The sequence below is a fragment of the Narcine bancroftii genome, chromosome 1 (genome assembly GCF_036971445.1).
Source record: "Narcine bancroftii isolate sNarBan1 chromosome 1, sNarBan1.hap1, whole genome shotgun sequence".
In the NCBI taxonomy this organism is placed as follows: Eukaryota; Metazoa; Chordata; class Chondrichthyes; order Torpediniformes; family Narcinidae; genus Narcine; species Narcine bancroftii.
Window position 1 is genome coordinate 161066182 of NC_091469.1, and position 12256 is coordinate 161078437.

A 12256-nucleotide genomic window follows, 5' to 3' on the forward strand; every position below is an offset into this window, starting at 1 on the left:
GAGAGAATATGGCCAGGCCAAGTGAGGTAAGTATGAAGACAATGTAGAAAAATGTGAAGTGTTCTACTTTAGTGTACAAAACAGAAAAGAAAGTTGTTTCAAAATTAGGAGAATAATTCTGTAGAAAAACCCAAGTATCTTTGTACAACAGTTTCTGAATAGCAGAAGAAAGAGTTGAGATGCAGGTCATGAAATAATCGGAAATACAAATGGTCTGTTCGTATGTGAAGATTTGAGATAGAATGCAATAAATGCAAAAACTGATAGATTTTGGACATCAAGGTACAGTGAAACCCATGGTGTCTGGCACCTTTAGGGATTGGTAGATGCCAGATAAGCACGTTTTCCAATTGCTTAAGACTCATTCTTACAATGCCTAACTCATCCAGTTTAAAATACAAAAATGCTGGACTGTATTTACACTGAACAAACTTCACTTGCTTGAAGATATAAACCTTAAAGCATTTTACTTTATTTTCAGTCACATTCTTTGAAAACATCTAACCGTTTCTACATCGTCCCTCCATGGAGCCACCCGAAAAAATGAACAATAACATTATAGATAATGAACGTTTCCCCCACCCCCACCCCACCCCCACCCCAAGTTTACAGGTAAAGCCTTACTACAGTAAAACCTCAGTATCCGGCACCTACAGGATGATGGATATGCAAATTTTCCTGTTGCCCAAGACACGCTCTTACAATGCTTATCTAATACACCTGCATAATATACCGGCAGGGTTTAGATCAGTTGGACATTTAGGCAAATGGAGTTTGATTTCAACAAGTGTCAGGTGATCCATTTTGGGAAGTCAAATGCAAGAGGAAAATGCACAATTAATAGCAGAATAAGAATGTTCCCATCGAATGGGATGGGAATTCAAACCAGTAGCACTAGGAAATGCAAGTAGATTGGATAGTAAACCAGAAGTATGTCGGTTAAATATCTTTACATCCTATGGATTGTGCGAGACCTGCCGAGTTCCTCCAGTATTTCTGTGTTTTTAATGCACCATGTTTGCCTTCGTCAATCTGGTCAGCGAGTATAAAAGATGAAAATTCAGATTGCAGCGGTATAAAATGTTGCATAGACCACGTTTGGAGTAGTGTTAGGTCTGCTTTGTTCATGAATGAGTGAGACAAACACCAGGCTGAGTCGAAATCAGGGTTCTTTGTTCTTTATTACCGGATCGTAACACTTGCGACTAACCATGTTAGTCGGAGAATGCATTCTGCCGTTATCAGCAAAATGGTGATTTTTTATACCCTTGGATACGTGCTTAGAACATCATCATATCATTACTTGTCCAATGACTAAAACTGTTGCTATCCTTTCCCTGCTAGCTTCCTGCCTCTCAATCCATCAATGTCTCTCTTATCTTGTAAGTACAAGGATGCATTCACATCTTGTTACAGCCCTGCACATTCCCATCTCATGATGTTTTACCTTACAGTAGTTCAATGTTCCTTTTTATTATCCTGTAATAATACATTAAAAATGTAACATGCATGATGTACTGTAACTTTTGTCTGCTGTAAACCAAACAAAGGTTCCCTAAGATTATTTTATTGTTGTGTAATTAAAAACTTAGAAGTGATATTACACAAAATTTCCTTTAGTCTACTTTAAGGCAGATAAAGGTTCGCTATCAGCAAAAATTGCCAAGAGTCCCTTTCAGCCAGAGAAAGAAAAACAAAAGAAGGAGTCCCTTCACAGTCACTGTGTCTGCGATTTCGCCTTCAGCGCTCCCGTTCCCTCTGCAGCCACACAGACTCCTGTTCGATTCATCGGCAAACTGAGCTCCGGATCCAAACCTAAGATATGATCAGGAAGCTTTTAGCGCCCACATATTGTCTGCACTTCTAGTTGCCACACCATAGGAAGGATGTGGAGGTTTTGGAGAGGGTGCTGAAGAGGTTCACGAAGATGTTGACTAGATTGGAGAGCATTAGCAAAAAGGAGATGCTGGACAACCTTGGACTTTCTCTGAAGTGTCACTGGCTGAGGGATGACCTGTAGACGTATATAAAATTAGCAGAGGGAAAAACAACATAGATCGTCAGTCCTTTCCCGTGGGTGGAAATGTCACATTGTAGAGGGCATTTAAGGACTGTGGGGGAAAATTTAAGGAAGATTTGATTTAGGCATATTTTGTTTTACACAGAGTGGTAGATGCCTAGAAAGTGCTGCCAGAGGTGATGATAGAAGCAGATACAATAGCAATATTCGAGAGGCTTTTAGCCATGTATGGACCAAGTGCAAGCAGATGGAATGAGTTGAGATTGGCACCTTGGTCATTGGAGTTGTGATGATCCGAGCGGCCTTTTTCTATGTTGTGTTGTTCTATGTTTAAACCACACAGTCAATTTGAAAGCTTCATTTGCTTTAGACTTAATTTGATAGGTGACTAAGATTTTGCCACCTAATACGAGGGAACGTGGTTTCTTTTCACGAGGGCAGTCTGACAAAGATCTGTATCTCTTCCAAACAAAGCATGTTGCATATTTTTAACAACAGCTTTATCTGTCATCCTGTAGTTTCTTATTGGAGCTCAAATATGAACATTATCTCCATGTTGATTCCTACTCTTTGTTTTCCCTGTTAAAGATGACTGAATGTCGATGCAGATAAAGAACGATCCCCAAAATCTGGTTTTATGAAGAAGTACATTGGCAGTCTGTCCCTTGTAGCTGCAAGACAGGAATGGTCCTTGGACATGACAAAATAAGCAGTTTCTCTGAAAGGGTTTAAGTATAAAGTTTTCATTCTGCAGAGAATAGTTAATTAAAGTGTTTGCATCCCTTGGTGTCTGGAACTCTTTGGACATGGAAGATTGTGTGATTGTTAACAGTTTGCCATTATTTGCAGGGTGGTAGAAGCCGATTCTGGCCATTTAAACCTGTACTGCCCAATTATACCCAAATTGACCTGCAACCCAGTACATTTTGAAGAGTGGGAGGAGACACAGGGAGGACGTAAAACCTCATTTTAGACAGTGCTGGATTTGGACCCATGGCACTGGCACTGTGTCACGCTATCATACTGCCAAAATGATGGGAGTGATAGCATTTAGATGCAAAATGCTTTGGATATCCTGAGGTTGTGAAATGAGCTACAAAGTTGATGTAGACAAGTTATTTCCCATGGTGGGAGAGTTTAGGGCAAGAGGGCACAACTTCACGAGCGAAGCACTTTTGCTTAGAACAGAGATGCGGAGAGATTTCTTTAGCCAGAGGGTGGCCTGTGGAATTTGTTGTGGAAGCCAGGTCTTCTTTAAGGCTGAGAATGATTGGTTCTTAGCCAGGGCATCAAATGTCACACCAAGACACAAGAGAAATTTGTCCGTGATGGGGAGAAAACCGGGCAGTGGGGCTGAGTTGGAAAATCGATCAACTCTTGATTAAATGGCGGGGCCGACTCGATGGCCCTATTATTATTTCTGCTCCTATGTCTTATGGTCATAAAGAAATTGTTGAACAAGATAGTTCTTAAATGGAAACACTTTGTTTTTTTTTCTTCTTAGGTCATCGACTAACTGCTCAAGCGTTGGAAAAGTTAACTTTGTGGAACATAACTTTGTGGTGTTTGAGGATATAATATTACAGATAACTGCTAGAAATGAACTGGGCACAGGGAGATCAGAAGCATTCAGAGTGAAAGAAAGTGACATCGGTAAATAATTGAAACTAGTTGCTTTGGACTTTTAAAGAAATTGGCTCCCTTCACTTCAGGCTAATTTCAGGGTACAAATTATTTAATATTCTTGGTGATTCACTGATCACACCTCCCACCTTGTCTCCAATAAGGGTAGGGATTACATTAATAAATGTAACAAATTCCTTTGTATCCAATGTCAATGCAGAATACAGAGGCTAACCTATAACTTTTAACAGGTCCTCAAATTTCTGAAACTGGGCTGGGAAGAATCTGATACAAACATTGAGCTGTGTAAGATGGCCAGTCATGTTTTCGTATCTTGTGGGCCCCATTCTAATGGAAGCGATGCATAAAAAAACGGAGCAGAAGTAGGCTAATTTTCTTCATTCATTAATGGACAGAAAACTATCAAATTTTGTCTTTTAATGTACTTGACCTCCAGCCTCATTACAGAAAATTCCGAAGACTCGCACCCCTCAGACCGATATTGATCTCCGTCTCATTTAACATGCATATCCATTATCTTTTAGAATATGAGGACCTTTGAAGAAGGACACAAGTGGGAGAAACAACTTCTCAGTGCCATCATTCCAAGCCTTCTACTTTTTATTTATTTTTTTCCCAGCGACACCACCTTTTCATTCTTCTGAACTCCAAAGAGCAGAGTCTCACATTTTTCATATTCTATCCACATTGGACTGCCCTCTCGTTCTGGGATTTAATTGAGTAAAGCTCTGTTTGAACCCTCTGCTCCAGTTAGAGTACATTGAACTCCAGGAATGGTCTTGTCAAATCCCAAAATAAATGCACAAACCTTTTCCACGAAAGGAGAACACAGCATTTGTCTCTCTTCCAACCAAAATAGGAAATTGCCTAGGTGTGCCCTGTTCACACAATATAGCACAAATTCAATTTGATTAATTACCACCCAATTGGTCTACTTCAGTTATTGTCAATGCACTCAGGCAGCTCCAACTCACAATAATTTAATGCTGGTGCTCAAATTACTTTATGCTAGACACATGGCTCCAGTGTACATCGCAGCCTTTGCTTCAGCTTGAACCAACAGCAGAGGTGATGGTGGAAAGACTGCCTTTGGCTTCAAAGCAGTATTTAATTATAAGATATAGAAGCAGAAGTACGCTATTCAGCCCACTGAGTCTGCCCCGTCATTCCTTCATGAGCTGATCCATTCTCACTCAGAACCACTCCCCTGTCTTCTCCCCAAAATAACCTGACTATTTGGATACCTATCAATTCCTGCCTTAAGTACACCCAATAACTTGGCCTCCATAGCCACCTGTGAGAGCAAATTCCAGAGGTTCACCACACTCTGGTTAAAGAAATTCCTCTGCATCACTGTTTCAGATGTGCACCCTTCCATCTTGAAATTGTGCCATCTTATCCTTGTCTCCCCTACCATTGGAAACAGCTTTGCCACATCTGCTCTGTCCAGGCCTTTTAGCATTAGAAATACTCTTATGAGGTCACCCCTCATTCTTTTAAACTTCAGGAAGCCCAGACCAAGAGCCATCAAATGTTCCTTGTATGTTAATCCCTTAATTCTCTTAAATAAGGAGCCCAAAACTGTATCTGTGCTCCGTGAGGCCTCACCAGAGCTTTATAAAGCCTCAACAGCATATCCCTGCTCTTTTATCCTATTCCTCTAGATATGAACGCCAACATTGCATTTGCCTTCTTCACCACCAACTCAACCTGGAAGTTAACCTTTAGGGTATCCTGCACGAGGACTCCCAACTTGGTTTGCAGCTCTGAATTTAGAATCTTCTCCCCGTTCAAAAATGGTCTGTCCTTTTATTCCTTCTACCAAAGTGTATACTATTTAAATTAAAAATTTAATAATGTGTGGCATGAAGAGCTCTGTTGAGACTAGTCTGTGGGCATTGAAGAGAAAACATTCCAGTGGCTGGAGTCATACTTTGCATGAAAGAAATTGGTTATGGATGTTAGGATTCACTCATCTCAGCTCCAGAGTACAATTGTGATGTGATTTGAACTCTGGTTTCTCAGGCCATAGCACCTTTAGCCTTTATTATTTCCTTTATTGATAAGTGAGTGTGCTTGCTGATGTTTGCAGTGTTCAGTGTTATTCATGACTCCTTAGCCCTTGCTTATTGCTGTGACATATAGTCAGCAATGAATTGATGTACCGAATGGCTTCCATGCTATAATCATTTTGTGTGCTCTGTGTTTATTCAGTGTTTGTACCTCACACACCGAAACTCATCAGGGTGCTTGAAGATCTGCCTGACTCCCAGGTGATAGTGGAATGGTTTGAAGGAGGTGATATTTATGGCTTGGATTTAAAAATGATTTTCCAAATCCAAATTTTACTGGCATACAAAATGCAAGAGGTCTGGGTGGTAAGTGAAATGGTGCATGAGGTGTGAAGAATTTCTACTTGCCTTTATTTCCTAAATTATCTCGGAAACTTTGGTGAAGATTTACTGCAACCAAAACTGTAGCTCGGATGCTTGCTACGTGTACCAGCTTATCACTCCTTACACCAGGGCCCGCCCGTGATGATTATAGACATGATGAAACAGATTGGTTGCACTGTTGCTGTTGGGCTTCAGGAGATCAATTAATTGTAGAGTTACTGACACGTAATGCATTTTTTCCAACTCCTTTTAAGGCCTCCCAAATGTTCCTTGAAAGAACAACACGACAAATATTTATATATGCTGCTTTCCTACGGTCATATGAGGCAATACTATTGACCAAAATAATGGGGGAAACTTCAACAGTGTGTTAAAAATACTTTGTTTCGCATGAGAAACCCAAAAGACAGTAGCTCTCACACTGACATTCCTTCAGATTTGAGGACCAGCCTGGTTTATGTAAAATTTCGCAAAAGCCCAGATGCAAGAAGTAATCGCGAAAGCAGGGCTTCAGATTTGTCGATCATTGGGATCACTTCTGCAGAAGTTATGACCTGTACAAAAAGGACGGGTTGCACCTGAACTGGAGGGGGACCAATATCCTGATGGGCAGGTTTGCTGGAGCTGTTGGGGAGAGTTTAAACTTGTTTGGCAGGGGGAGGGAACCAGAATGTGAAAAAGGCAGAAGGTGGAAACGTGCTGTGGGATTGTGAGAAAGGAAAGGCTGGGGAAGAAACATTAATGTAGTCTATTTCAACGCTAGGTGTATTAGGAAAAAATGAGATGAGTAGAGCATATAACCACTTACAGCACAGAACAGGCCAGTTCGGCCCTACTAGTCCATGCCGTAGCAAATCCCCACCCTCCTAGTCCCACTGACCAGCACCCGGTCCATACCCCTCTAGTCCCCTCCTATCCATGTAACGATCCAGTCTTTCCTTAAATGTAACCAATGATCCCGCCTCGACCACATCTGCCGGAAACTCATTCCACATCCCCACCACCCTCTGCGTAAAGAAATTTCCCCTCATGTTCCCCTTATAATTTTCCCCCTTCAATCTTAAACCATGTCCTCTAGTTTGAATCTCCCCCTTTCTTAATTGAAAAAGCCTATCCACATTTACTCTGTCTTAAAATCTTAAACACCTCTATCAAGTCCCCTCTCAATCTTCTACGCTCCAGAGAAAAAAGCCCCAGTCTGCACAACCTTTCCCTGTAACTCAGACCCTGAAATCCTGTCAACATTCTCGTGAACCTTCTCTGCACTCTCTCTATTTTGTTTATATCTTTCCTATAATTTGGTGACCAAAACATAGAGCAGTATGCGGAACTATGATGCTGTGGCCGTTACAGAGACTTGGCTAACGCAAAGACAGGATTGTCTGATGCAGGTAGCGGGGTTTGGATGTTTAAAATAGGATAGAATGGGAGGTTAAAAGGAAGGGTAGGAGTAGTAATACTGGTCAGGGATCTTGGCTTGGCTTCGCGGACGAAGATTTATGGAGGGGGTAAATGTCCACATCAGCTGCAGGCTCATTTGTGGCTGACAAGTCCTATGCGGGACAGGCAGACACGGTTGCAGCGGTTGCAGGGGAAAATTGGTGGGTTGGGGTTGGGTGTTGGGTTTTTCCTCCTTTGTCTTTTGTCAGTGAGGTGGGCTCTGCGGTCTTCTACAAAGGAGGTTGCTGCCCGCCGAACTGTGAGTCGCCAAGATGTACGGTTTGAGGCAATATCAGCCCACTGGCGGTGGTCAATGTGGCAGGCACCAAGAGATTTCTTTAGGCAGTCCTTGTACCTCTTCTTTGGTGCACCTCTGTCACGGGGGCCAGTGGAGAGCTCGCCATATAACACGATCTTGGGAAGGCGATGGTCCTCCATTCTGGAGACGTGACCTACCCAGCGCAGCTGGATCTTCAGCAGCGTGGACTCGATGCTGTCGGCCTCTGCCATCTCGAGTACTTTGATGTTAGGGATAAAGTCGCTCCAATGAATGTTGAGGATGGAGCGGAGACAACGCTGGTGGAAGCGTTCTAGGAGCCGTAGGTGATGCCGGTAGAGGACCCATGATTCGGAGCCGAACAGGAGTGTGGGTATGACATGGCTCTGTATACGCTTATCTTTGTGAAGATTTTCAGTTGGTTGTTTTTCCAGACTCTTTTGTGTAGTCTTCCAAAGGCGCTATTTGCCTTGGCGAGTCTTGTCTATCTCGTTGTCGATCCTTGCATCTGATGAAATGGTGCAGCCAAGATAGGTAAACTGGTTGACCGTTTTGAGTTTTGTGTGCCCGATGGAGATGTGGGGGGGCTGGTAGTCATGGTGGGGAGCTGGCTGAATGAGGACCTTCATTTTCTTCAGGCTGACTTCCAGGCCAAACATTTTGGCAGTTTCCGCAAAACAGGACGTCAAGCGCTGAAGAGCTGGCTCTGAATGGGCAACTAAAGCGGAATCGTCTGCAAAGAGTAGTTCACGGACAAATTTCTCTTGTGTCTTGGTGTGAGCTTGCAGGCGCCTCAGATTGAAGAGACTGCCATCCGTGTGGTACCGGATGTAAACAGCGTCTTCATTGTTGAGGTCTTTCATGGCTTGGTTCAGCATCATGGTGAAGAAGATTGAAAAGAGGGTTGGTGCAAGAACACAGCCTTGCTTCATGCCATTGTTAATGGAGAAGGGTTCAGAGAGCTCATTGCTGTATCTGACCCGACCTTGTTGGTTTTCGTGCAGTTGGATAATCATGTTGAGGAACTTTGGGGGGCATCCGAGGCGCTCTAGTATTTGCCAAAGCCCTTTCCTGCTCACGGTGTCGAAGGCTTTGGTGAGGTCAACAAAGGTGATGTAGAGTCCTTTGTTTTGTTCTCTGCACTTTTCTTGGAGCTGTCTGAGGGCAAAGACCATGTCAGTAGTTCCTCTGTTTGCGCGAAAGCCACACTGTGATTCTGGGAGAATATTCTCGGCTACACTGGGTATTATTCTATTTAGGAGAATCCTAGCGAGGATTTTGCCTGCAATGGAGAGCAGCGTGATTCCCCTGTAGTTTGAGCAGTCTGATTTCTCGCCTTAGTTTTTGTACAGGGTGATGATGATGGCATCACGAAGGTCCTGAGGCAGTTTTCCTTGGTCCCAACAAAGCTTGAAAAACTCATGCAGTTTGACATGCAGAGTTTTGCCGCCAGCCTTCCAGACCTCTGGGGGGATTCCATCCATACCTGCTGCTTTGCCACTTTTCAGTTGTTCAATTGCCTTATATGTCTCATCCTGGGTGAGGACCTCATCCAGCTCTAGCCTTAGGGGCTGTTGAGGGAGCTGGAGCAGGGCGGAATCTTGGACTGAGGGTTTGGCACTGAAAAGAGATTGGAAGTGTTCTGACCATCGGTTGAGGATGGAGATCTTGTCGCTGAGGAGGACTTTGCAGTCTGAGCTGCGCAGCAGGCTTTGGACTTGGGGTGAGGGGCCGTACGCAGCCTTTAGAGCCTCGTAGAAACCCCTGAAGTCGCCAATGTCCGCGCTGAGCTGGGTTCGCTTGGCGAGGCTAGTCCACCACTCATTTTGGATCTCCCTGAGTTTGCGCTGAAGATGGCTACGTGCGCGACGGAAGGCTTGTTTCGTCTCTGGACAGGACGGCTTTGTAAGGTGAGCCTGGTGGGCAGCTCGCTTCTTTGCCAGAAGCTCCTGGATTTCCTAGCTGTTATCGTCGAACCAGTCTTTGTTTTTCCTGGAGGAGAAGCCCAGTACCTCTTCAGTGGATTGCAGTATGGTAGTCTTCAGCTGATCCCAGAGGGTTTCAGGGGACGAGTCCGTGAGGCGGATTGCATCGTCGAGCTTTGCTTTGAGGTTTGCCTGGAAGTTTCCTCTCACTTCGTCAGACTGCAGGTTTCCAACATTGAACCTCTTTCTGGGGACTTTACTGTTCCTGGGCTTTGGCTTGAAGTGAAGGTTGAGCTTGCAGCGAACCAGCCGGTGGTCAGTGTGGCATTCCGCGCTAGGCATGACCCTGGTGTGGAGCACATTTCGTTTGTCACTTTCTCGCACCAGGACGTAGTCCAGGAGGTGCCAGTGTTTGGATCGGGGATGCATCCAGGTGGTCTTAAGGCTTTCCCTCTGTTGAAAAAGGGTGTTTGTAATGACAAGCCGCTGTTCTGCGCAGAGCTCCAACAGGAGGCGCCCATTGTCGTTGCACTTGCCGACACCATGTTTGCCCAGGATTCCTGGCCAGGTTTCTGAGTCTTTGCCGACGCAAGCGTTGAAGTCGCCAAGGATGACAACCTTGTCGGCTGTAGGGGTGCATTGAATGAGGTTGCGCAGGTCAGTGTAGAATTTGTCCTTTTCTGCTGGTTCCGCCTGGAGGGTTGGAGCATAGACACTGATGAGGGTGATGTGACGCTTGTTTTGAAAGGGGAGTCACATGGACCTGATCCGGTCTGAGTGGCCTGTCGGGAGGTTTTCGAGTTTGGAGGCAATGGAGTTCTTGACCATGAAGCCTAAACCAGATAGGCGTCGTTCATCCAAAGGCTTGCCAGACCAGTAGAGTGTGTAGCCGCGCCGCGTTCTTGGAGGCTGCCTACATCTGCCAGGCGGACTTCACTGAGAGCAGCTATGTCGATGTCAAGTCTGAGGAGTTCATGTACAATGAGGGCAGACTGACGTTCAGGTCGGTGGCTGTCACCCTTGTCTAGCATGGTTCTGATGTTCCAGCATGCTAGCTTGAGTTTGTGAGCATCTTTTGCCTTGGAGGGGGAGGACGTGGAGGGGGAGGATGTGGAGGGGGAGGACGTGAACCTGTCCTCGTGCCTGCGCAAAGTAGCTTTTAGGTGGAGTGCAGTGCGCGCAGTACTGGCCCCACCCTTTACACCCATGGTTCGTGTGCCGTGGCCAAGCAAGCTGGGACGTGGCAGCGAGGTCCTTGGGTCGTAGGTTTTATATCGGAGTGGCCTTCTCCTATGCAGGTTTCTTACCCGGGCTGGAGGGGCCTGTCTCCCCTCTTAGGTCGGTCCATACTGCCCGGATCGGGGCCGCTGCCGCCTATCCTCTGCCCGGACCGGGGCCGTGCCGCCGCTGCTCTCCCTGTGCCCGGACCGGGGCTGCCGCCTCCAACTCTCTGCCCGGACTGCGGTCTCCGCCTGCCTCACTCGACCGAGGCTGGGGCCGCCGCCTCCCCCTTGCTCCTGCCTGGATCGGGGCCGCCGCCGCCTACCCTCTGCCCGGAACAGGGCCGGGGCCGCCGCTGCTCTCCCTGTGCCCGGACCGGGGCCGCCGCCGCCTCCAACTCTCTGCCTGGACCGGGGCCTCCGCCTGCCTCACTTGACCGAGGCCAGGGCCGCCGCCTCCCCTTGCTCCTGCCCGGATCGGGGCCGCCGCCGGCTACCCTCTGCCCGGAACAGGGCTGGGGCCGCCGCTGCTCTCCCTGTGCCCGGACCGGTGCCGCCGCCTCCAACTCTCTGCCCGGACCGGGGCCTCTGCCTGCCTCACTCGACCGAGGCCGGGGCCGCCACCTCCCCTTGCTCCTGCCCGGATTGGGGCCGCCGCCGCCTACCCTCTGCCCGGAACAGGGCCGGGGCCGCCGCTGCTCTCCCTGTGCCCGGACCGGGGCCGCCGCCTCCAACTCTCTGCCTGGACCGGGGCCTCCGCCTGCCTCACTCGACCGAGGCCGGGGCCGCCACCTCCCCCTTGCTCCTGCCCAGATTGGGGACGCCGCCGCCTACCCTCTGCCCGGAACAGGGCCGGGGCCGCCGCTGCTCTCCCTGTGCCCGGACCGGGGCCGCCGCCTCCAACTCTCTGCCCGGACCAGGGCCTCCACCAGCCTCACTCGCCCTCTGCTGGACATCATGACGCCCACATCATGATGTCACCCTTCCACATATATAACCCTGTGTGTCAGTCGCCAGGTTAGTCCAATAGAAGTAAAGGATGAGAAAGCTTCAGGTCTCTGAGTCTTAATTGTGTGAGTGCACACACAACAGATAGTATCATGGCTGCAGAAAGGGAGGACACTGTGGAGGGAGTGTCTACCGAGTCAGTGTTGGTGGCAGAAATAGGAAGGGAGCAATCACTGTATTAGGAATTGTCGAAAGGCCCACAAATAGGAATAGATAAGTAGGCAGATTTTGCCATGGTGCAGAAATTTCAGGGTTATATTACTTCCCTAATATTGGCTGGCACTTCTTGACTGCAAGAGGGATAGATGGGGCAGAATTTGTTAGGT

At 47.0% G+C, this 12256-nt stretch overlaps 1 protein-coding gene across 10 annotated transcripts in view; it reads left to right on the top strand.

Moving 5' to 3' along the window:
- The window catches only part of lifra (LIF receptor subunit alpha a), a 280918-nt gene that overhangs the window by 184785 nt on the left and 83877 nt on the right, over nt 1-12256 (top strand). For all 10 annotated transcript variants that reach the window (XM_069883753.1, XM_069883832.1, XM_069883762.1 and 7 more), the window contains 2 exons: nt 3525-3673; nt 5879-6042. In XM_069883753.1, the coding sequence (XP_069739854.1) occupies nt 3525-3673; nt 5879-6042 (313 nt within the window). The remainder of the gene's footprint in view (nt 1-3524; nt 3674-5878; nt 6043-12256) is intronic.